Consider the following 27330-nt stretch of genomic DNA (forward strand, 5'->3'; position numbering starts at 1 on the left):
GGATTAGAACCCATGACCTGTTACACTAACAGCAGACACTTTACTGATGGAGTTATTTGCTCCTGTAGAGGAAGCATGAGAATTCTAACTATATAAAGTTACGTGTAATTGTCAGAGAAGTAGCTTCATATAGTTAGAATTCTCATATTTCCTATACAGGAGCAAATAGCTTCATCAGTAAGGTGCCACATCCAGTGTAATAGGTTGTGGTTTCTAATCCTGGGTATGACACTTGTAAAATGTGTATATTCAGTATAATAAAGTGGGTGTGATTTGTAAGGTGCAGGGACCAGTGAGGAAGTTGGCCACTGAAAAGACAGCGGCAGCTATCAATTAACTTAATTCAATGGTGTCACAGAATAGGAGGAGAGGTGCCCCCCTTCAGAGCAGGAGCCCGGCGGCAGATGACTCCGTTGCCTCCCAGAGTTCGGCCTCTGATATGCAGACAGTGCTTGTATGGAAATAAAGGAGTTAAACTTTGTGGTGACATGTATATTTTTATGTCATTAAAAATACTGTAAAGTGAACATTATACAGATTTTCAGTGGTCTGTAAGTAAAGCATTTTGAGGATATGAATCCTTAAATGGTAAACCAGAAAGTGACATAGCTAAACATGAAGACATTATTGTATGCATGATGACAGCTTTGGCCAGAATTCAAAGTGCTGACATATTTTATCACACCCACAGATATATGACATTCAAGTCACTGACAGTTGATGCTGGTTTTGCGATGCTTTGGAATGAAGACATTTGTCTTATAACATATGGGACAGTTGATTCCAGTCACGATGTGTAAAAGTATTTGACAGAACAAAGTATCTTATTAATGTCTCTAGTGCTTATTCTCTCTCAACATCTTAGTTGATTTGTATGTTTTTCAGTTTGTATATTTCGTTGGCCTAGACTTATTTCTATTCAATATGTGTCAGATTTTCTGTACATGAAGTCTCTGACCTGGATCCAAGTCCATAAGGTTTCCTAAGCCCAACAAGAGCAAACATGAGTCCTGTAATTGGTTTACTTTATTACTGTATCCTGAAGCTGTGATGGCAGCGAGGTCAGAGGCCACAGTACTTGTGCACCATTTGAAGCTTCAGCCACAGTTTCATTTAGCACCGAGGTCCATGTGCTTTGTTTTGGGAGATATTTAAAAAGCCATTGCCGTGTTCTGCAGGTCATGTAATCCAAACATTCGCTGCGCCAACTGGGTTGATTCCTGTAAAAAAAAAGAAAAAGAAAAAATACTAAGCAAATGGATTGTTATGTTAGTCAGATATAAATAATAAAATATGTGAAGTGTCAATTAAGATTTTTTTTGTGTGCAAATGGTCAGTAAAAGCTGTCATACCTAATTGTGATGCATAATTTTGCCAAAATGGCTCATATAAGCGTATGGGCGCCATATATATTACTAATGTTGCAATGATTTGCAGTATGTAATTGTGATTATATGCCAATATGGGCAGAAACTAACCCTTGAAAAAGGATGCCCACTGCGGTTACATCTTTTGTGTACAACGCTGCAAGATTGCAGAAGCATCGGTAACATCATTGCAAATTGGATCACCACTCTGAGCCTGAGTGCCTTTGAAGACGCGCAGGCTGAGCTGCACTTCTGGGATGCACAAGCCTCTCCAGTAGTAAGTAAGATTGCAGCAGCTAATATATGCACACCCAGATAATGCCATCTGAATGGCCAAGACATGCCTGCATTCGCATGACAACTCCCCATTACCACCACCAAATACTGATTTCCTGTCACTCACTTTGAGACTAAAATCTTGCTGCGACCACACTTGCAAATCACTCACTGCGCATATGCACTGCAGCTCATATACATGCACAGTGCAAAAACATTGATCGATGTGCGTACAACCGCCGCTTTGTGTCCACACCTGAATGACCCCCATACCTAATTGGAAGCAGTTGTGCCCAAATTGAGTGCGTATCATGCGCTCACTGAAAAAGTTGCAATTGAAAAGGTCTGCACCTATTACATACAGTAGTTTGCAGGAATCTATGACCTGCAAACTTCCTTTGTTCTAGGGAATAGGATTGCCACTTAGCAACAGCTGGTGGGTTATGTAGTAAGCATCCTGATTTTCCGCTGTAAGGCAGGGAAGTGACATTTTAAATTACTAACCTGCCGACACTAACAGTGAAGTTGCACTTGCCCAGCAGGCTAGGTTGTGCACAGGTCACATGCATACTAGCAGCTGGGCGGGGCTAACACTCACTGAATCAGATTTTTCAAAGCTTACTGGTAGCAATCCTAATAACAAGAACACCTGTGTGTGTTGGAACAAAGGAGAGTAATACCCACACATTTAGATCTAAACTGATTGAACCATTTATTTAGGCATACAGTACTGGAGGGGCTTGTGAAAGGCAAACCCTGAGAAGAAATAACAATATTGGATACCTATGCAGGCAGACCTATAGGACAACTGCTGGAAAATTAAAGGGATATTTTTATCCTAAGTTTACAAGTGGATCCCTTCTGTTGGACTTCACTGATACTTTGAAAAACTGAGGAAATGCCAACCCAATGAGCCAAGAAAAATGAATGAAATATATATCTACATGCTGGAGAAGAATATAATTCATTAGGTGGCCTATAATAAGGAATCCCAATAAACGCTATCATATTCTGGGAATAATTTTCTTTAAGTTTTTTCAACTTGGTAATAAATATTTTTCAGTACAACTTTGGTTCAATTAGAACTTCATACCTTTTGAATACTACAGTTATTCCAATATAAACAGAGAGCTGTTATTTAGAAAACACCCCTGAAGAAGTCGATATAGACAAAACGCGTTGGATGAAAGCTCATTATATTGTTGATTTTTCCTTATACAAATAATGTTGAAATATACAATTGTATCTCCAATGTAAAAGAAAAGGAAAAGTTTCATGATAAGTTTTAAATCAAAATCTTTTAATAAAGAGATATATGTGATTCTAATATGGGTGTATAAATGTGTAAGGTCATCCTCTCTTTATATAACATCCACCAACAGTCATCTAATTATATCAGATTATAGAATAAGAGCGCTCCATAGAGATATTTCTTCTTATATATATATATATATATACATATACTAGATGATTCATCGCACCCTATGGGCGCTCTTCACACCGTCGTAAGGGGCTATGCCCTCTTAACCCTTGCACACCGTTGTGGCTTGCAATATTTTTATTATATTGAGTATTACCTCCAATCATAATTGTGTGAGTGGTTAAATATTGCACCTTCAAAGGGTGTGCAATGGTTAAGGGGTCGAAGCCCCTTGCAACGGCATGAACAGCGCACACAGGGCCTTATAAATCACCTAGTAGGTGCTGTAGTTGGGGGAGTGGCGGGTGCGCTGGAGATGCAGATGGGGTCCGGAGGTGCCATGGGTGGGGGAGGGGCGGTTGTGGGGGTGGCATGGGTGGGGTAGGGGCGGGTGCATGGGTGGAGGTCCAGAGCCACCACGGGTGGGGGAGGAGCAGTTGCGGGGGTGCCGCTGGTGGGGGAGGGGCGGGTGCGGTGGTGCCACAGGTGGGGGAAAGGCAGGTGCTGCGGGTGAAGGAGGGGTCCGGAGCCACCACGGGTGGTGGAGGGGGGGGTGGGGGTGCCGCAGATGGGGCCCAGATGTACTGCGAGTGTGGAAGGGGCAGGTAATGCTTCTCCTCCTGCAAGCAGCTAAGCTGCTGTCCTCCCTTTAGCAGTGGCTCTCCCGGAGACTCGCACAGCAGCCAAGCAGCCAGTCACTGTTGTTAGCGCTGGTGTCCCAACATGCTGCATTACAGGGAAGAAGATGCACTCAATAAACTACAGCTCACAGCAGCCCTTAGCGCCAGAATGCTTCGGCGCTAAGGGCTGCTGGAAGCTGTAGTTTATTTAGTGTGTCTACTTCCCTGTAATGCGGGGCGTTGGTACAACGGCGCTAACAATAGTGACTGGCTGGCCGAATTGACTGACTTGCTGAATCAATGTAAAAGGTGAGAGTGCTGTGCAGTGTCAGTGACACTCACACCCACTGCACTGCACAGCACTGTCACCTTTTACATTGATTAAGCATCCAGACATTACTCTTCACGATATCACCCACTCTCTCCATGACATTAGCCATCTCAGGGCTTACAGGCCGGCAGCCCAGGTGCTGTGTTGCGGAGTCAGGGCCTCTTGGGATTTGGCCATGGCTGTGGCGGGAAGGCACTTCTGTGACATCACGCGCAAGGGAGGCTCTGGGGATCAGAGAGTATGTGGCACAGGGAGGGCTATGAAAGCCTTCTGCTGCGCCGCTTTCATACACATCTATGCCGGTAGCCGCAGCAGCTTTTGTTCCACCTGCGCCGCGGCTACGGAGTGGGGATTGTTGATGCTGGAGGGGGCAGGCGGACTGGCAGCAGGACATAGGATGCTGCAGTAAAAGGATTTTTTTCCCCTATCTACAGCGCAGAGACATGTTACAGATACAGTGGCATACCCTCCAGCTGTACCTTTTTGGCAGATACAGTACCTTTTTTATGGTCTGTATCGATTTTTGGCTCTCCAAACTTCCATTAAAAATATAGGAAAGGGTTCCGAATTTGTACCGGTTTTTATGTGTAAATTGTTGGAGGGTATGTTGCTGCAGATGCAGTGGGCCTATTTTGGGCTGTGGACCTGGAGCTGCAGCTCCATCAGCCCCATTGTTAATCCTGCTCTGGGAACACACAGCAGCCAAAGGGCAGAGCCTCCCATTGGATGTAACCTGTGTGGGAGAGCGTTTCTCGCCCAATCAGCTGTGGACAGTGTGTGATAGACCTGCTGCTAACCCAGTGAGAGCTCCTAGCCATGCCCAGCGTTATACGCACAGGCAGAGAGTCACAGATCTGGGCTATTATATAGGATATATATATATATATATATATATATATATATACTGTATATATAAATATATATTCACTCTTTTAACTCTGGTTATATTTGCACTGTATAATATTTGTATAAGCAGAACAAGAAGTGGAAGTTAGAACAACCTTCTTATAATTTTAGACAATTGCAGTTAGAATAACAATAAGTGTATACAACTAGATAATTAAAGTCTTAGGTGTGAATCGACTTTTTTGGCTATATTTGTCTTGTTTTCCAGGAATGGATGACAAAACAATATTATAAAGAAACCTTTGTTTTGCAAGTAAACAAACAGAAAAAAAAATGAGGCTTCTCAATTTCTTGGGTCCTCTGTAGCCAGATTCTGTAATAGTCATGTCCCTCAGAGGGCCTGAAAAGATAATAGACTAAAGTCTGGAAGAGTAACCAACAGAGAGCAACAGCTACTTTGTAATATATATTTTTGGGGGGGAGGGTGGGATGGGCGCTGTTGCTAGGTGGCAATCCTATTCCCTAGAACAGGCCTGGCCAACCTGTGGCTCTCCAGATGTTGTGAAACTACACATCCCAGCATGCCCTGCCACAGTTTTAGCATTCCCTAATAGCAAAACTGTGGCACGGCATGATGGGACTTGTAGTTTTACAACAGCTGGAGAGCCACAGGTTGGCCAGGCCTGCCCTAGAATAAAGGAAGTTTGCAGGTCATAGATTCCTGGAAACTACTGTTTGTTCGTCGGGAGGATTGCCACCTAGCAACAGCTGGTGGGCAGACTACCACACACCTGTTGGTTGTTCTGACAGACCTAATCTTTTCTTCATCATAAGTCTCCAATAATATTATGCACATGACCGCATTAATGACAAATGAGCCTTGTATATAAGTATTTGTAAAGGAAGACCTTCTGAGGTGCCTTCCTTTTGCTAACTCCTCTCAAAAGTGGGCTTTGAGTGGTGTCATATCCATTGAAGTTGAGGGTATATCAGTATGTGAGGTATATTTCCCTTCAAGCTAATTGGAGGGTATAGGAGGTAAAGCTCCTGATCACTAGTCTCTGTAGTATTTTCCCAATGCACGTGCAGATGACCAGCTTGCAGCGTGCATGATAGCTTGACATGGCAAGACCTTGAAGCAGCTTTGGAAGCAGTGTCACCCAGTAAAGAGAGGCCTTTAAATTGAGAACTATCAATACCAGCCACTATCATGTGACAATATATTCTGTAGGGTGGAGGGTTTTGCTGTACAGAAAGGTCTTGTAAACTTATAAATAATTGCTGTATATTGTAACAAGTGGGGTAAGAGCAAGGTAAGTAGATAAACAGGAGACAATGTAATGGTTTGGTTCTTTATCATCTTTACTTTTTCTAATTCTACTAAGAATTCTACATAAGAGATGTTTTGGTATGACCCTTGAGAATAGTTTGGAACACTTTTGGGGTTGAGAAATAGTTTTGAGAAAACTAATAGGGTAAGCTCAAATCCTCTTATTTGCAAATGCTAAAGCTGAGGGGGAAGCCAGTGTCTTAGAAATAGACATAATAGATAATAAGGAAATCAAGGTAGTCAAAGAGAGGAAAGGGGATCTGCAAGTTAGATAATATTTCCAGGCAGGTTTATTTTACAATTATGTTCCTTTCTATGATCTCCTGCAAAATGTCCAAATCTGCCATGCAAAGAACATTGAAAGATTTTCTCTATTCTGCTATGTAGGACATAGCTGTCATATTGTCCAGAGCAGATCTAGAGCCTTGTGTGTCTAGAGAGGTTAAAGAGATTCAACAGTTATTTACCATCTCTCAGTTCTAAGGTACTTTTAAAAAGGCTATTTTCTTCTGTGACAATTCTCCTTGTATGGATCTTTGTTGGGAGAAGTTATCCGATCCCAGATGAGATATATCTGATGTTATCGTTAAAATCAGTAGATGGTCTAATGTGGGCCTGTAATTTGTAAATTGTCAGAGAATTCCAATTGGATATCTCCCATATGACATGGGAAGATAGGTATGCTTGACTACCAGTAACAGGTTTTTAAAAAAACCTGAGGAGAGCTAGTGAGTTCCTGCATAGGAGAGAAAACGTGTAAGAGAGATCTAACTTTGCCCTGGTTAGTGCCGCTAAATCATTGAGAGAAACTGTTGGCTTTGGCAAGAAAGTCAGAGCCAAACTCTCTATTGCTCCCCATTTCTTTGGAGGAGGCAGGTAACATTATTCAAAGCATGTACTGGAAAGAATGAGTGCTTTATCATGATTCAACCTTAGGGATCTTGCCTGTAGATGCCGCTGTTCTGTTGACTGCCCTATTATGGCAGTTTATGATAAAGGCCAATTCTATTATGAAACATACTATTAAGTCCCTGTGGTGTATGGTTTTAGCAAATTGTTTATGTACAGTATACCACTCTCTAGACTCCATATGGTTGGAGAAATGTGGTGACTACTATTGTTCCAATAGGTATAATATAAGGTGTGTTTGAGATGCAAAATAACATGACAAGACACTGGAATAAAAGCATTTTTCAATAAAATTGTAACCTACTGCTGCATAGATGTATGGAAGTTGGTGGGAAAGCATTCTGGAGATCTATTTTAATGCATAAACCATTCTGGTTTAGTAAAAAGAAAATGCCATGCAAACTCTCCACATGGAATCTTATGGGTTTTGAAAAACTGTATTGCACTCTTACATTTAATACAGGTCTGAATGACAAATGCTAATTTTTATTTTATGTATTTATTTATTTTTGATAGGGAAGTTATCAGCTATGCAAAAATGGGTTTTCCATCTCTAATTTGTTCTAGTCAGAGAACGGTTTGTAATATATCATTCAGACGAGACTGCATATCAAATGGCATACTGTATAAGCCTTTGATGAGAAATTAAATTAATGGCAAGTTGACACCAACTTGTATTGTCTTTAGCCATTTTGTCTGTGGTAAGCTCTCTGTATTAAAGTCTAGCTCTGGAAGCACAATGCACAAAGGGCTTCATACAGTATGTTTACCTTGAGCTCTAGGCTTCAGCACAACAAAGGACTTGTGAACCATATAATAAGACATTACTCCTGACAGAAAATCTTGTCCAACCAGGTCTATATGTGGGAGACTAGAATAGTCCAGATACTTTATTTCTAGTTTTGATAAGCCTGCTCTCTTTTAGAAGGGAGCAAAAAAAGGAGAATCCAGGGAGCATACAGATTATCCTTCCTTTCTGCCTAGCCCAGGACATATAGCAGAGGACCTGCCGCAACTGTAATTTTAATAGTTTTTCAAAGAGTTTTATTTGAGAAATCAGCAGTTTATCACACATTAATGCATTAAGAGTTGCTTCAAAAACTGGCAGAAGAAAACTGGCATATCAATCAGGCCTATGAGAATCCTCATTGCAATATAATATTATTTTATAAGTATAGACCAGAATGCCTGTTTAGAATTTTCATGCACCTCAGATTGTGAATGCAAAGCCCAGTGTGAGGATGGAGTATAGGTTTGGCAGAGGTGTCCTGGCTGCTAGAGCCACACCTGTGACCTGGTATTAGGATTCCCATTCAGAAGTGTTGAATTTATTAGCAAGGGAAAGTTTTAGTGACATTGGCCAGCAGTCACATTATCTGTTATTCAGAGATGGGTTTCTAATGCTTTTGTTGACTACAGGCAATATCAGGGAATTTTGTGTATACGCCTCAGCTGACATCCCTGTGAGGATTTGTTTATTTATTTATTTTAGTGGCAACATCAGTCTTGAACATGTGCCTACCTCAGAAAATGGTTTATTATGATCGGAGTACATTTTTACCTTAGAGTCTGAGGGATTATTATTTCCTCACAACTACTGTACTACGTGAGGAGAAGGATAATGATAACACAGTGACAATCCTTTGTGTGTGTGTTATTTTTGTATATTCATGCCTGAAATAGTCAGAGGTGAAATATGCAGTATATCTGTGACAGAAACCAGCGCTGCATTATCTATCATCTGTCTCTGACATAAAGCTCCTCAGTGCCCAATGTAACATTAAAGACATAGCTGTCCTTATCCCTTCCTCAGACTCTGCATCTACCATAGAGAAGGGACTTGAGGAATAAGCAATATGGGAAGGACCAGCAATGGGTTTGTCATGAGAGTACCCTTTAACCATATTTCGGGTCCAGGGCCGGTTCTAGCCCTGGTGGCGCCCCGGGTGAAAATAGGGGTGTGGCTTCATAAAGGGGTGTGGTCAATGTGCCCCCCAGTAGTATTGCCCCCATTTGTGCCCTCAGTAGTATTGCCCCCGTTTGTGGCCCTAGTAGTATTGCCCCCATTTGTGGCCCCAGTCGTATTTCCCCTGTTTGTGGCCCCAGTAGTATTGCCCCCATTTGTGGCCCCAGTAGTATTGCCCCCGTTTGTGCCGCTTTAATAAAAATAAAAATTAATACTTACCATCCCGCTCCTGATTCCCGACCGCTGCTGCCCTCCGTCTCTGCCCGCTGGCGCCTCTCCTCTGATCTATGGGAGAGATGTCATGACATCTCTCCCATAGAACCAGAGCCGGATTAAGGGGGGGGGTCCCGGGGATACGTACCCCGGGCCCCCCTTTCCAAAAGGGCCCCCTGCCATACCACAGATCGGATCTTTCTTCAATCCGATCTGCGGTGCAGCGCTCACGAGCCCCGGCTTCCCGCTGCCCTGTCCCTCCTCCTCCTTCAGTACAGCGTGCGGCGCACCAATGACGGAGCCGCATGCTTGCTGAGCCGGACAGCAATTGGACAACTGAGCCGTCGCTCAGCTGCGCTGACTACAGCTCTGAGAAGAGTGCTCTAACAGCTGTAGTCAGGGCAGCTGAGCGACGGCTTAGCTGTCCAATTGCTGTCCGGCTCAGCAAGCCTGCGGCTCAGTCATTGGCGCGCCGCACGCTGAACTGAAGGAGGAGGGATTCTTAGATAAATATATATATCCCATCTGGATACTTGCATTATATGGTTCGAGACGCCTGGCTCAGCTTCGACGTTCCGCTACAGGTAGCAATTCCTGTGCTTGCATATGTTTTCCTGAATTATATGACTTGCATACACATTCACCTATAGGGGCAGATTCAATTAGCCACCATCTTGCATTGCACTTTTTTTTTTTAATGAAATATGGTAGGCAGAGTGTTGGCTGATCTACAGGCTGCGTGCAGGATCTGCCTTTCGGAGTTAACATGCATAAACCACCAGGACCTCTTCTCCATTTAGGATTAGTAGTTTTGTCACAAAGGAACTTGCATAAATCGCAAGTTAAGATGCATATTTTAAGAAAAAGGTATATAAAATTGAAGCTTAAGCATAATGATGTCTGACGCCACAGTATTGAATACACTGTGCGCCACATGTTACAGGATTTTTGTAATATGCAAGTTCCCTCAAAAAATGTTGGGTTCTCTATTTGAAATATTCAAGGAAATAGTACTTTCAATTGTGCAAAATTCGCACAAATATTTGCATAAAAGAAGCATAACACTAGCAAAAAAGTAGCATAATATTAGAGGAAAAGTAGCAAAGAGCATGCAGACCAGGGCCGGATTAACACATACTATATATATATATATATATATATATATATATATTTATTTTTTTATTAGTTGTTTAGTCCATGGGGGCCCCCTGCACTTTAGTACCCCAGGCCTCCCGGGGCCTTAATCCGGCTCTGCATAGAACCACATAGATACACTAGAGGTCAATCATGACCCCTAGTGTCTAAGTGCCGCTCCCACAATGCAGTGCTGTGCACAATGACCTCATCGCGCACCGCACAGCAGTACCGGCACCGGGGGGGGGGGGGGGGGGGGAGAACACACCACCAGTAGCGGATCTTGCAACGGCGCTGGCGCCCTCCAGAAGGCGGCACCCCAGGCAAAATCTGCTACTGTTCGGGTCTCCACTTGCTGCCAGCTCCGGGCAGAGGTATGTTGCCAGCTTTGTATTTATTTAGTTATATTTGATACGAACAAACTTACCATAATATGGAGAAAGACCTGAATGATTAGCTCAGAGTTGTACCTCTGAATGTAAATTGGCCATCAGGTATTGTTTCTGAAGGATTTCTCATTCCTTCTGATAAATACTGTGTCTCAGATGAGGGAGTAGTGGACACTGATATAAACTTTACCAAGGCTTTTATGTCCATTTTGAAATATATGAGGAAATAACAGTGTGTCAGGCAGAGAGACTGAGACTGTGTCCTCATCCTTCAGCACCGAAGAAAAATCTGATTCAGTGAGTGTTAGCCCCGCCCAGCTGCTAGTGTGCATGTGCCCTGTGCACAACCTAGCCTGCTGGGCAAGTGCAACTTCACTATTAGTGTCGGCAGGTTTGTGATTTAAAAATTTCACTTCCCTGCCTTACAGCGGAAAATCAGGATGCTTACTACATAACCTACCAGCTGGTGCTAGATGGCAATCCTCCCAACGGACAAATACTGTATGCCACAAGAGAGCATTTACAATCAGCCAATCACAAGCATATTATCACCAGCCCCCAGGCACCTTCAAATGATGTGGCTTGGACCGGTGTGCATATGCATCTCTGTGCTGGTCTGTATGTGACCTGTAAAACACATGTGGTTTGGTATAAACCAGTTGAGAGTCAGAGGATTTGAAATTGCTATAATTAGCCTGTGATTTGAGTTTTCAACCTCCAAACCACTGGATAGTAATTCCTATGGCTTTGAGGGCATAATGTATTCTAATGTGTGTACTTTTAAAATTGGCCAACATATTAATGAATAGCAAATGTCTCTTCCTGAGTTTTTGTCCTGAAAACTGTAGCATTTGAAATCTAAATAGCACCATTCTATCAGACATGTCCATTTCCAGGCACAGTGACAATTTTTTCTGCCCTATGCCAGTGTAGCCTCTGATGCCAGAGGAGTCCCCATGAGAAACATTCTCTCTAAGGTAAGCGGTCATGCAGCTGCATGCCTTAGAGCAGTGATGGGGAACCTTTGACTCTCCAGCTGTTTGTTGAACTACACATCCCAGCATGCCATGCTACAGTTTTGCTATTTAGTCATGCTAAAGTTGTAGCAAGGCATGCTGGAATGCATAGTTCAACAACAGCTGGAGTGCCAAAGGTTCCCCATCACTGCCTTAGAGTATAACCTCTTTGTCTTTGTGAACTGGCCACTGAGTGGTGTCAGCAGAGGTTAGGACTACTCTTGCCATAATCTGTGCTATTACTTTGTAGTTTTGGTAGTATCATTCAGCACTATGGGGCTGATTCAGGGGTGCACACAAAGTGGCACAGTAGTTGCGGCCAGCCACATTAGCCTAATTTACTGCCTTATACCCCTTTTACACCGCACAAATGACCCAGTATCGACCCGGCATATTGCCGGGTTGACACGGGTTGGGGTGTGGTGTGAAAGCGCCGTGGTGGAATTCACGGGGCGCCTGTCCCGGTAATTCAGCCTGGGAATAAAACAGTGTTATTCCTGGGTTGAATACCGGGTCAGTAGCAGCGTAAACGGGTTCCCTGGTCGCATCCGTTCACTAGATAGGAAGAGCTCATCTCCCAGCGCCGCCTCCGCCCCCGCTGCCGGCTCCTTCCCCCACCACTATGGCAACCCACCCGGCATATTGCCAGGTCAGGGAAGCCTGCTGTAGCATCCAATGCCGGATCCCACGCGGGAAGGACCCCTTTCCAATTCCCGGGTGGGATCCGGCATTTGCGGTGTGAAAGGGGTATTATACTAATGAGAGTATCTGTTTAATTAATGTGGGGGTTTATGAATGTACAATAAGAAAGCTACGCCATCCATTGATTTTGCACCAGCCGCCGCACCTGTCGTCATTAGCCATGCTAGGTGCAAAAGATACATTAGAAATAATCTTACATTCCCTGTACACATGACAACCACACTGAGTCTTTGCTACACACACAAGACTCTGATGACACTTGCACAGGTCAGGATTGTTTACATGCAGTCACATTAGCAGGGCATTTTGGGCAGTCACCTAGATGGTGATAATTTATCACTACCTTGTTCACTCCCCAAAATGCCCTATTTCATGGAAAGACAGCTCTGCCAAGTTGTGTCTGACTCATAACAGGATACACATCTGCGCATGCGCTGTATGCACAATATTGGAAAACACTAGACTGTGGGGAGGCAGCAGAAACGTCAAGGAACCTAACATACTAGAATATTCTAGGAACAACAAGTATATATTTCAAAACACCTATATACTTCAGAACACCTATATATTTCAGTATATTTCAGAGGATTAAAAAGTTGTAGCATGTAAAAAAAAATACAAATAATAATACATTATTTCTTTAAAATGTACATACAAGAATCCTTCATATATTGAAAGTTTCGTGAATCCACTGCTTGTGCTGAAATGGGCTTGAAGTTGGGAAGTATATGGAAAGTCTGTTAGTGTGTATGTTAGAGGTCGCGTTCCAGCTGTAAACACTGTCATCTATCAGAATGATACAACAGTGATGCTTAGTTATTATGTATCTAAGGTGACTGAACAAATGGAATTGGTTTCCTTTGAAAAGCTATTTTTATTCTGAAAATCTTCACACTGCAAAAGCTATATTTCCGAGGCATGCCTTTCATCCAGCCTAATTGATCTAGGAACATAGTATTACTAGTCATTATACAGTACAGTGAAGCAGGACTCCGTTTTTTTTCATTTGCAGAAAACACAGAGGGTTATTAAACCACTGCTCCTTGTTGTGTCTTTAATATTACACGGATATTTTATTTTGTAGCACAATGCATGTGCCAGTTTGGTGTTGTTTTCTGGCATACATGAGCACTTTTAAAGAAGTCTTTCTCCTTCAGGCTTTTGTCCCAAAATCTGCTTCTAAAAAACAGCATGTATATATGTAATTGGCTATTTACCATAGTCACTGCTGAGATGCCAGGACTCACTGCACTGCACAGCAGGGCCACACTCAGGGCTGTTTCTAACCAATTTGGCTCCCAGTGCGAGATTTAAAAATGCGCCCCCCCCATGACATAAAAAAATGTCCCCGTCCCCCCACACACACCTATATAAAAAAAAAACTTGCGCGAGCACCCGGCAAGGGGGCGTGGCCTCATCTAAATGGGTGTGGCCTCGTCTGAAAAGACTACCTCACAATCCAGTTTTTGACCCTGCTCCAACAGATCACGACCACCACAGGAAAAAAAAATTCTACCATATTAAGCCCCACACAGTAATGCCCCCTGCACCATAGTATGCCACACACCGCAATGCCCTTGATACATTAAATCCCCATACTACGGCAGGCAAGAGTCCCCATTTCACACATTACGGCAGGTGTCCCCATTTTACACATTGAGAGAGAGAGAGAAAATACTTACAGAGGCGATTACCGCTCTTCGGCCCGCCTCACCAGTCGCTCCTCGCGCCGGCCTTTCCCTCTTCCTAACTTGGATCCCCCGCTGTACTCCGCTCGGGGGGGGGGGGGGGGGAAAGTTTCACGGAGTGACGGGGTTGCGTCGTGACGTAACGACGCAACCGCGTCATTCCGTGAAACTCTGCCCCCCGAGCGGGTTACTCGGGGAGAAATAGGAGGGGGAAGCAGGGAGCCACAGTTAGTGCCGCGGCTGCGGTTGCACTGCTCGCCTGCCCCAAGAAACGGCCCTGGCCACACTACATTTTACACCACAGCATGTTCTGCATTTACACCCTGGACCTCTCCTCCAGGAACACCTGGAGTGGAGGTGCAGACTAGTAGCAGATGAGCCTCTGAATCTAGGAAAAGTACGACAGTCAGAGGTGGCTATAATTATTTATTATTATTTATTACCAGTTATTTAAATAGCGCACACATATTCTGCAGCGCTTTACAGAGAATATTTGCTTATTCAAATCAGTGGAGTTTACAATCTATATTCCCTACCACATGTACACACACACTTATTCATGCTAGGGTTAATTTTGTTGGGAGTCGATTAACCTACCAGTATATTTTTGGATTGTGGGAGGAAACCGGAGCACCCAGAGGAAACCCACACAAGTACAGTGAGAATATACAAACTCCGCACAGTTAGGGCCATGGTGGGAATCGAACCCATGACCTCAGTGAGGCAGTAATGTTAACCATTACACCGTCTGTACTGCCCTATAATAAAGCCCACAGGGTTAAGTCATTACAGCTGTAATGTGCAATGTACAGTATGTTGGAGACAAAGGCAAGATAGGACTATCAGGACCACTTAGTACCATCAGTGCTATACAATACAATGTGGATTTTCTGGCTCTATTTATATATGACTTATATCTTTAGTTATAACTATATTTTTCCATGTGACTGCTGTGGGGCCCAGTAGCACAAGGAGACTACTCACAATGAAAACACAAATGTCTTTATGTATTAATATGGTCTCATAATGAATCACCAGTAAGGCATATGATTTAGTGAAAACCACAGATAAAATGTCTGATTTTTAGTTGGCTGCAGCTCCAGATACAGCAGCAAACAGTACATTTCAGCTTAAGTGAATGTATGCATTTTCATGTATGCCGGGAGATTCAGACAGATGTTGACTGGATCTCCCCATGCATGAAATAGGGCAACTGGGAGACAACGCTGCAGTCCATGCAGAAGATCTGGCTTTTGGATGTTTCCTGGAAGTGATGTGGCATGTATCCAGAGTTCCATGCTAATCTGAGGCAAGCATACAGCGAAGGGAAGCCTGTTTCTGGTGGATTTCTTGCACCCATCATTGTTTAGGTGCAAGTGCTAGCACTAATGATTAATTAGCACCTGAGTCAGACCCAAATCAACAATTTATGGATCAGATGGACGTGGCAGGTAGCTTCTAAAGCTATTAATACTTTGCCCTATTGACTGAGAATAGCGCAGAGCATTATGGGCTGATGCATAGTGGAAAGTAAATAGTGTATACACTACCTAATGAAGTGAGAATCAGTGACGTGCGGTGGGGTGAGGCAGGTGAGGCAGAGTCTTTCCTGTTATACTAACTTATAAGCCGGAGTTTTGACTATATAAAGTATATGAAAAATACAAAGAAAATATTAGAAATATCTTTTTTGTTTTATTTGAATCACTTTTATTGTCAAAATTCTGGAATATAAAGTCTATGGCAGGTGAGTCTACCTTTTCCGCACATCTCTGACCAAATTTCCATCAGTATATACTGCTGCACCTGTGTATAATGCTCACATGTATATACTGCTGCACCTGTGTATAATGCTCACATGTATATACTGCTGCACCTGTCTATAATGCTCATATGTATATACTGCTGCACCTGTGTATAATGCTCACATGCACCCTTTAGCTCATATATTGTGTGTATATCTGGCTCTAGTACTAGCAAGTGCCTCCTGAGCCATTTATCTCACTGTACATCGCTGGTGAGCATGAACAAATGCATAGATTTTCCTGAAAATGAGCATGAAATCAGACCCTCACAACCCCATCATGCCAATCTGGTTCTAAGTGTACAGGTAATCAAAGTAAGTACAACTTGGCATTCTGATAATGCGTTGTGCAAATCTAAGAGACTCTCCCCTATTGGCTGTACAGTATGTTCAACTCTTCATCTGCCTCTTTAAGCATTACATACTTGACTTTTTGTATAAAACATGCATGGATTTTATACAATATTCTCTTTTAATAGGGAAAATCTAAATTACAGTTAGGTCAATGTAGAACACAAAAAAACCTGTCTAGTGACCAGGGCCGGCGCTACCATTAGGCAGCTTTAGGCAGCTGCCTATGGGCGGCAGCCACTAGAGGGCGGCATGCTCCTCCTGAATCAGTTTTAGTGCTGTTAAATGGAAGCAGTGTGACCCTGTGCTGCCAGCTACACAAAAAATGCAGCCTGCAGCCTTATCCTCCTTCCCACCTCCTTCTGAAATCCTTACTGCAACAAGCGGTGTAAAAGGGGCCACCCCTCCTACCTGATTGTACAGCCAATGGGGGGGGAGAGTCAGCGCGGAAACATCCGGGGACTCCTGAGGCGAGGGGTTAAAATGCAGTGTGCCCGGAGGAAGGGGACTCTCTGGGGAGAGAGTGCTGTCACAGGAGGATCTGTGAGGAGCGCTGATCGGCTCCGTTCAACTGAGGCAGACAGCAGAGGCTGAAGTCCTGTGTGTCAGCCCCAGAGTGCTCTGGAAGCCTGTGTATCAGTGTGTGGCTCCCAGCAGTGACAGCGGGGATTTCCCCTGAGAGAGAGAGCGAGCATCGGGAGCAGAGATGAACTGTGACACTTCTGCCCATATAAGGAGTGTTTGGGCAGCTTCCAGAGCTGGCCATAGGCATAGGCAAACTAGGCAATTGCCTAGGGCATTTGATATGCCTAGGGGCATCAGCAGCTTCTGCTGATTAAAATGATATGCAGCATGCCTATATTCTGTGTGTAGCATTTCATATGCAGATACAGCCACAGTCTCACACAGTATATAGGCATGCTACATATCATTTTAATCAGCAGAAGCTGCTTGTGCATCCTAGCCACATAGCAATGCAAATAAGCTGCATTTTCATAAAAAAGGTGCCCGACGTTAGCATTGAGGCAAGATTTATGAGGAGACATCTGTATCCAAGCAGAGGCAGAGGTCACAGTGTTAGTGGCAGTGTGAGTGCTGTGTGCATGTGAGTGGGTTGGTTGTGCAGTAGTGTTCGGAATATGTGTAAGGAGCATTATGTGTGTCTTGTAAAAATGCATTGATAATGTGCAACATATGTGTAAGGGGCACTATGTGTGTCATTATGTGTATAAGGGCATTAATTATGTGCGGCATATGTGTAACAGGGTACTACTGTATGTGTGTCATTATGTGTATTTGGGCACTAATAATGTGCAGCAAATGTGTAGGGGGCACTATGTGTGTCATTATGTGTATAAGGGCATTAATAATGTACGGCATATGTGTAAGGGACATTATGTGTAAAAGGGCATTAATAAAGGTTGTCATAATGTGTAAGGCGCATTATGTTTATAAGGATATTAATAATGTGTTTCATATGTGTAAGGGGCATTACTCTGTGGCATTATGTGTATAAGGTGCTCTACTATGTGGCGTTGCGTATAGAAAGGGCACTACTGTGTCGTCTAATGTGAATAAAGAGCAATAGGGTGTGGTGTAATGTGAATAAGCAGCAATTCAGTGTGATGTAATGTGAATAAGGGGCTCTACTGTGAGGAGTAACATTTATAAGGTAAAGTGATACTACTGTGGGATGTAATATGAATTATGGACACTATCGCATGATCAAATATGAATAAAGTTGCAGTACTGTGTGGCGTAATTGGAATTGGGGTTACTATTGTGTGGCCATGCCCCTTGCCAGCAAAAACACACCCCTTTTTGGCCTGAGCACCAAATGTGCAAACTGTTCCTATTTAAAATATAGGGGGTACAAACACTAAAATAAGGACTGCTATGGGTGAGGGGTGATGGTGCTGGGAAAGAGGTGCAAGGTCAGAGGCGGAACCAGCGGTGGTGTTAGGGGGCACCAGCCAAAATCTTGCCTAGGGCATCATATTGGTTAAGGCCGGCTCTGGCAGCTTCAGTGAGGGAGTACCTGGCAGGGGAGGGAGAGAAATCTCCGCAGAGAACAGGGCTTTGCAGTGACCTCAGCCCGCCCATATAAGGGAAACAGCAAGCAGCTGCAAACGGGATGAGCCTGGAAGAGAAAACACTGCAGAGTCAGCATCCAGAGGGAGCTCTAATGGGATTCTGGTGTCCATTCCAGAGGAGGCTCAACACAAGTAAGCAGGGACATTGCTGGTACATGTTACTCACACACCACTTTGTGACCTGTATTAGAGGGTACAATTCTTGTTGATGTGACACAGTGTGACCCATTGTCAGCACCCCACCTGGATTCCTTATGTCACCACCCTGACTGTTAGCAGCAGGAGAATCTTGGGGGTTATTCCGAGTTGATCGCTAGCTGTTGATTTTTGCAGCGCAGCGATCAGGTAAAAAAACGTCGAAACTGCGCATGCGTATGCTCCGCAATGCACAGGCGCATCGTACGGGTACAAAGTGTATCGTTGCTGAGCGATGGATTTAACAAAGAATCCGTTCACACAGCCGATCGCAAGGAGATTGACAGGAAGATGGCGTTTGTGGGTGGCAACTGACCGTTTTCTGGAAGTGTTTGGAAAAATGCAGGCGTGTCCAAGCGTTTGCAGGGCGGGTGTCTGACGTCAATTCCGGGAACAAAAAGACTGAAGTGATCGAAAGGGCTGAGTAAGTCCAGAGCTACTGAAACTGCACAAAATGTTTTTGCAGAGCTCCGCTGCACAGGTGTTCGCACACTTGCAAAGCGAAAATACATTTCCTATAGGCAGTGACTATGCGTTTGCACGGCTGCTAAAAGTAGCTAGTGAGCGATCAACCCCCGTTGTGTCAGCGTGTCCGCCAAGTAGTTTCCGACTCCCACAAGCCAGTGACAATTTACCTCAGCCCAACAGTGCCAGGCAGGCAGAAGTGCAGAGGAGGCTGGAGACGAGAGTATAGAGAAAGAGACTGAAATTAACACTGAGCTATCAGTTTTACTATCCACGTGGACATGTAATAGGAATAGTAACCTGTGGTGAGAAAGGGTACGTTTTACTGTTCTGAAACAGTTTACTTATGGTATCCCGGAGGTCCCATGTTCTGAACTTCAACAATAAATATATATATATATATATATATAAAATTTTTTATTTAATTTATAAACAGGAAAGGCGACATGGGGCACAGAATCAATAAATATATATACACGAAGGGGAGTGACTAGCATTTGCAACTATAATTAAAGAAGGAAAAATAATAGGCACTCACTGGGTTTCATGAAAAGGATATATTGTATTATAAAAAGGTTGGATTCATATATATATATATGTATATATAATACATATAAAATTTGTAGTTTTATTGTTATGTATAACGTGTACCCTGGGAGCCATCAAAGCACATTGCAGGGAGTACTACTGTGTGGCATAGCATGGATGTGCTCTACTGTGTGGTTTAATGTAAATAGCTCTACTGTAGTGTAACGTGAATACGGGACACTACTGTGTGATGAAACATCAATAAGAGGCACTACTGTGACATATCGTAAATATGGGGGCGGGGGGGGGGGGCTAGGCTTAAGTTTTGCCTAGGGTGCCGGAAAACCTTGCACCGGCCCTGCTAGTGACATCATACATCTCATGTATTATTTGAAAAATATGGATTTGAAGATGCAAAATGCATCTCATGTATTATTTGAAAAATATGGACTTGAAGATGCAAAATGCATCAGCAAGGATCCCCCCCCCCCACACACACACACACACACACACACACACACACACACTGTGATCCCATGATTGGCACCATTACGTTTTGGAAGGGAGAGAATGATGATACATACTGCCCCTCTCCCCAGCACTTGCCATATGGAACACTTCTCCGAGGGAGTTCTCCGCTTTCCATAATTATTACACTTTACTCCAAAAGTTTTTTTTAATTAATATTTTTTTATGAATTACTTTTAGTGACCTCTATCAAGGAAATAAAAAAAACACTTTTACAGTATGAATAAGACAATGGGAAAAAAAGTCACATATGTAAGGCACCAGCCATAGTGACTCCATTCTTATCAGTGCTTGGAATGTACTACAAAGTAAAGGTGACTTTGAGGCTATCAGTCACAGAGAGGCACTCTTAAGGGAAATGAGATTTACATTTACATAACAGAGTTTAATCAAGTCACAAGTCTGATACATACAGTACATAAAGCTGGGGTTTCCAATAAATAACTGTAGACCATATTATCTCTCATAAGAGATTCTGCAAGAGCATGGAATAATAAAATGCTTATGCGATATATTGGACCCATTCATTATGCTATAACATCTACATTTCACCAGGTTTAATGTAAAAGAGACATGTGGACTGTGGGTCTGATTCATGTTTGTAAGTACAGCAAAAAAACAAGCAACTGGGCAAAATGTACTGAAGGTGGGGCATATGTAACATGTGCAGAAAGATTTAGATTTGGGTGTGTTCAAACTGAAATCTAAATTGTAGTGTAAAAGTAAAGCTGTCTAACATTTGTGGGCTACATGCAAAAGCAGCCAGTATTTACCATGCACAGAAAAAATATAAATGCATTTGCTCCCCTTGCAAGGGCAAGATGGTTTGTTCCATACGGTTACTTTTGTTTTTTGCTTTACTTTCAAACATGAATCATGCTCTTTGTGAGGGTTGAAGAATGTGCTACAATATTTAGTTTTAGGATTCACTGCTGAATTAAAGTGAGTTTACAGTATAATTTATTGAGTATCCATTTTATACTCTAATTGTACACAAAATAGTTAAATAGCATGGTGTCTGGCAATGATTTTGTGTTAGTGGAAAGTAATTTTTTAACTTTATTCTTAAATATCATAATATAGAATACTGTGGAATTATGGGAACCAAATAATTCATAATGGTCTTATAAACAGTTTGACACAAATTGTGATTAATCACAAATGTAAAATGCGTGATGAAAAATATTATAGTTTTTGCTATGTATACAGAGCTGACTGCAAATGCTAAGTGTGACTAACTCTGCATACTGTAGGTATTAAAAAGTTATTTTTTGGTATGCATTTTACATTTGCAAGTGCAGGTTGAGTCTCCCAAATTCATTATTCCAAAAACCAAAATATTCAGAATATTTGGAGTGCCGACATGTCACATGACACCGACATTATTGCGTGGGTCAGACAGCATTCTGAAGACTGCCCCTCCAAAAAATGAACCTGCTTGTATCTGGTCCCAAGCATTTTGGATATGGGAGACTTAACATGTACTTGAAACTTGCATCCATATATTTATCTACACAGATCCCTTAGATCATTGGTACAGTAAATAAATAAATAAAAGTCTATCTATCTATCTATCTATCTATCTATCTATCTATCTATCTATACAGTATATATATATATATATATATATATATATATACAGTATATATATATATATATATATATATATATATATAAAAATATATATATATATAAGCAGCAGTACTCACAGGACTTTGAAATGTAGTTTACGCAATCACTGACTATATGTCATTGATTGCGTAAACGACATTTCAAAGTCTTGTGAGTGCCGCTGCTTATCCAGCCTTTATTATCTTTACGGACGGCACCCAGGCCAGCTGCATGGTTTGGGCAATGGGAGTGCCAGTCACCTATTGAACCTTTATACATATATATATATATATATATATATATATATATATATATAATATATATATATATATAAATATATATATAAATACAGTGGCGTAAGTTCATCCCCGTCGCCCGGAGGCAAGTTAAAGTTTGGTGCCCCCAACCCTCGAAAAAAGTGCCAGGACAGAGGTGTCAGGGACAGTACTAAGATGAAAGGGAAAGACCAGTGGGTCCAGGACAGACTAAGACAGAGGGGACAGGCACAGGACAGAGGTGACAGGGCCAGGACGAAACAGAGGGCCAGGAAAGATGGGTCACAGGACCACGACAGAGGGGACAGGGAGAGAACAGGGATGACAGGGCCATGACAGAATAGAGGGGACAGGAGAGAAGGGTGTCAGGGACAGGACAGAGGTGACAGGGCCAATACAGCGAGGACAGGGACAGTCCAGTGGGGAAGAACAAAACTGACAGGACCAAGATAGAGGTGACAGGGACAAGAGAGAGGTGATAGGACCAGGACAGAGGGGAAGGGGACAGGACAGGACAGGAAAGAGGTGACATGGGCAGAACCAGGACAGAAGTACCAGGACAGAACTGAAGGGATAGGAGAGACGGTTAGCAGGGTCAGGACAGGGATGGCAGGGACTGAACAGAGGGCACAGAACTGAAGGGCCAGCAGAGAGAGAGATGATAAGACCAGCAGCACAGAGGTGACAGGGATAGGACAGGAGTGACAGTGACAGAAAAGAGGGGTGACAGGGCCAGCACAGATGTGACAGGGACTGGACAGAGGGGACAGGGTCAGAACAGAAGTGTCAGCTGAGAGAGATGACAAGGCCAGCAGCACAGAGGTGACAGTAACAGGAAATAGGGGAGCGAGGGCCAGCAAAGAGGTGGCAGGGACGGGACAGTACAGGGGTAGGAAAGAAGGGTGACAGGGCCAGCACAGGTGTGACAGGGTCAGGACATGGATGACAGGGACTGGACAGAGGGGACAGGGTCAGAACAGAAGTGTCAGCTGAGAGAGATGACAGGGCCAGTAAGAGGTGACAAGGACAGGACAGGGGTGACAGGAGAGAGGGGAGGCAGGGCCAGCACAGAGGTGACAGGTACAGGACAAGGGTGACAGGAGAGAGGGTAGGCAGGGCAAGTACATAGGTGCAGGGAAAGGACAGGGGTGAGAGGGACAGGAGAGAGGGGAGACAGGGCCAGCACAGAGGTGGCAGGGAAGGGAACAGGACAGGAGAGAGGGGAGGCAGAGTCAGGCTTAGGCTTAGTTAAACGACCCTGTGAGCGGTGACAGCAGCAGGTGTTCTGTCATCTCCCTCACATGTTCCCCCTCTCCCAAATGGCTTGCACTTACATAGGGTACAGTTTTCAGGAGTCCACGCTCCTGACTGGAACAGCCTCGCTTTTCCCCACTGCGCACTGTCTCTTGGCGGCTGCTGCTACAGTATGTGTCCAGGCGGGCAGCGGCTGAGTCGCGTAAGGATGTCACATGACACCCACGACCCAGGCCAGAGCACAGCAGCAGAGAACACAGAGACGAGGAGTGAGCGCCGCTGATGCTGATAGGCGCTGCGCTCGCTCGGCTCCTCTAGCAGCGCCTGCTGCACTACACTACAGAAATTAATCATGTGTGGACGGAACGGGGGACAACGGAGCAAGTGCCGTGCCCCCTTCAGGGCAAGGAGCCCGGCGGCAACGGACTCCGCTGTCTCCGGGAGTTCCGCCCCTGTATATATACACTGCTCAAAAAAATAAAGGGAACACTAAAATAACACATCCTAGATCTGAATAAATGAAATATTCTTATTAAATACTTTGTTCTTTACATAGTTGAATGTGCTAACAACTAAATCACACAAAAATTATCAATGGAAATCAAATTTATTAACCCATGGAGGTCTGGATTTGGAGTCACACTCAAAATTAAAGTGGAAAAATACACTACAGGCTGATCCAACTTTGATGTAATGTCCTTAAAACAAGTCAAAATGAGGCTCAGTAGTGTCTGTGGCCTCCTCGTGCCTGTATGACCTCCCTACAACGCCTGGGAATGCTCCTGATGAGGTGGCGGATGGTCTCCTGAGGGATCTCCTCTCAGACCTGGACTAAAGCATCCGCCAACTCCTGGACAGTCTGTGGTGCAACGTGGCATTGGTGGATGGAGCGAGACATGATGTCCCAGATGTGCTCAATTGGATTCAGATCTGGGGAACGGGCGGGCCAGTCCATAGCATCAATGCCTTCGACTTGCAGGAACTGCTGACACACTCCAGCCACATGAGGTCTAGCATTGTCTTGCATTAGGAGGAACCCAGGGCCAACCGCACCAGCATATGGTCTCACAAGGGGTTTGAGGATCTCATCTCGGTACCTAATGGCAGTCAGGCTACCTCTGGCGAGCACATGGAGGGCTGTGCAGCCCCCCAAAGAAATGCCACTCCACACCATTACTGACCCACTGCCAAACCGGTCATGCTGGAGGATGTTGCAGGCAGCAGAACGTTCTCCTTGACGTCTCCAGACTCTGTCACGTCTGTCACATGTGCTCAGTGAGAACCTGCTTTCATCTGTGAAGAGCACAGGGCGCCAGTGGCGATTTGCCAATCTTGGTGTTCTCTGGCAAATGCCAAACGTCCTGCACGGTGTTGGGCTGTAAGCACAACACCCACCTGTGGACGTCAGGCCGTCATACCACCCTCATGGAGTCTGTTTCTGATCGTTTGAGTAGACACATGCACATTTTTGGCTTGCTGGAGGTCATTTCGCAGGGCTCTGGCAGTGCTCCTCCTGTTCCTCCTTGCACAAAGGCGGAGGTAGCGGTCCTGCTGCTGGGTTGTTGCCCTCCTACGGCCTCCTCCACGTCTCCTGATGTACTGGCCTGTCTCCTGGTAGCGCCTCCATGCTCTGGACACTATGCTGACAGACACAGCAAACCTTCTTGCCACAGCTCACATTGATGTGCCATCCTGGATGAGCTGCACTACCTGAGCCACTTGTGTGGGTTGTAGGGAGGTCATACAGGCACGTGGAGGCCACACACACTTCTGAGCCTCATTTTGACTTGTTTTAAGGACATTACATCAAAGTTGGATCAGCCTGTAGTGTATTTTTCCACTTTAATTTTGAGGGTGACTCCAAATCCAGTCCTCCATGGGTTAATAAATTTGATTTCCATTGATAATTTTTGTGTGATTTAGTTGTCAGCACATTCAACTATGTAAAGAAAAAGTATTTAATAAGAATATTTCATTCATTCAGATCTAGGATGTGTTATTTTAGTGTTCCCTTTATTTTTTTGAGCAGTATATATATATATATATATATATATATATATATATACAATTTGTAATGTCCGCACTCACAGCAATAAATTATCACTATTGGGGTGCTCCTCAAGAAAGCCCAAATTCGGACATCCACATATACCAGAGATTATCCAGATCAAAATAAAGATCCAGAATTGAGGGCACTCACCAGTCCAACTTCATTAAAGAATTTATTGGTACATCAGAGTCATCACATAATGTCAACGTTTCGGCTCTAGGTAGCCTTTTTCAAGACAGCCCCAGGAGACATCTGCTCAGCATGCCAGGAATAAGCTGGACTGGTGAGTGCCCTCTATTCTGGGTCTTTACTTGGATCTGGATAATCTCTGGTATATATATATATATATATATATATAAAAATGGATATGGTGTAGACCTATTTCTTCGCTATATCAAAGCTCAACCCTGGGACGTACTCTCTGCTAGATAGAGTACACAAATAGAATACAAAGAATGGAGTGTCCAAGGGAGCTATATTACAATGTTGTTTCTCATAGGATTCCCTCCAAATTGTGACCACAATTACTTAAAAACTTCAATTTATTCACATATTAACAATGAACAATAAATCGCAGTGGATATAATTGCTGCGTCAATGTCATATGATTAATACATCCACATTAAAATACAGACATCAAAACCATAGGTGTTAAGATATATAAAGAGATTCTTAATCCAATGGAGTCTCTCAATCAATAGATGTCTGATGATCTTGCATCTGAACTAAATCCAATGCGTTTCGTCCAAATGCACTTCATCAGGGGTTCATATCAAATTGATCTGAAGAACTCTATGGGGTAGGTGACCAACCTTATGGTCACGCTGCTCCCACAGTAAAAAATTTATATGATAATGCAATTATAAAACAATAATGCTGAGTTCACTATTGGCCAAAATCACGTTTGTGTTGATCAAGCTTCTAAGAATGAATGGCTCTCCTGAACAGTAGTCTGCTGTTCAGGAGAGCCATTATATAAAAGGAGATTTATGGTATACTTTCCATGGTTAAATCTTTCTGCAAGGTACACTGGATTCCACAGGGAATAATATCGGGGCGTGTAGAGTTGGTTCTTGATCCAAGGCTCAAACAGGCTACAGCTTTGACTGTTCTCAGGATGCATTGCACCACCTCCTCTATAACCCCGCCTCCAGGCACTGGAGCTCAGTTTTCCCTAACCAGTCCAATGCAGTAGCAGGCAAAAGAGATGGTAGATGTTAGTCATATAGAACCACATTCTCACGACAGGAGAAGGGACTAGCGGCTAATGCCATACAAACCCAAAGAAGCTAAGTGTGTCAGGGTGGGCGCCCTGTGTAATCCAGTATACCTCGCAGAAAGAGATTTAACTATGGTAAGTCTACCATAAATCTCCTTTTCTGCAGTGGGGTACACTGGTATTCCACAGGGAATAACATCGGGGATGTCCTAAAGCAGTTCCTCATGGGAGGGGACGCACTGTATTGGGCACAATAACACATCGTCCAAAGGCAGCATCCAGGGAGGCGGAAGTATCAAAGGCATTGAACCTGATGATCATGTTCACAGAGGACCACGTAGCCACTTTGCACAATTGTTCAGCGGACGCGCCTCGGCGGGCCGCCCAAGAAGGTCCAACAGACTGAGTAGAATGGGCTTTGATAGCAGCAGGAGCTGGGAGACCAGCCTGTGCATAAGCTTGTGCAATCCCCATTCTAATCCATCTAGCCAAGGTTTGCTTATTCGCAGGCCAGCCCTGTTTGTGAAAACCAAAAAGTACAAAAAGGGTATCTGACCTCCTGAGGGAGGCAGTCCTCTCTACATAAATACGGAGAGCCCGTAACACATCCAAAGACCGCTCCTTGGAGGACAAACCAGATATAAAGGCCGAATCCATAAAACGCCCTGAGTGAAAGTATGAACGTCAGGAATAGACGTAATTTTCACATGAAACCACACTGACAAGGCAGATATATGAACATTGAGGGAG

At 43.7% G+C, this 27330-nt stretch overlaps 1 protein-coding gene across 2 annotated transcripts in view; it reads right to left on the reverse strand.

The window, feature by feature from the left end:
* Positions 1-244: 244 nt before the first annotated feature.
* HRH2 (histamine receptor H2) overlaps positions 245-27330 on the reverse strand; it is a 204651-nt gene continuing 177565 nt past the window's right edge. Inside the window, exon 3 of one of the 2 annotated variants that reach the window (XM_063930529.1) lies at positions 245-1220. In XM_063930529.1, the coding sequence (XP_063786599.1) occupies positions 1022-1220 (199 nt within the window). In that variant the 3' untranslated portion in view covers positions 245-1021. The remainder of the gene's footprint in view (positions 1221-27330) is intronic. The other variant, XR_010180171.1, reaches the window with a different exon arrangement.

The sequence above is a fragment of the Pseudophryne corroboree genome, chromosome 6 (assembly GCF_028390025.1).
Source record: "Pseudophryne corroboree isolate aPseCor3 chromosome 6, aPseCor3.hap2, whole genome shotgun sequence".
Lineage (NCBI taxonomy): Eukaryota > Metazoa > Chordata > Amphibia > Anura > Myobatrachidae > Pseudophryne > Pseudophryne corroboree.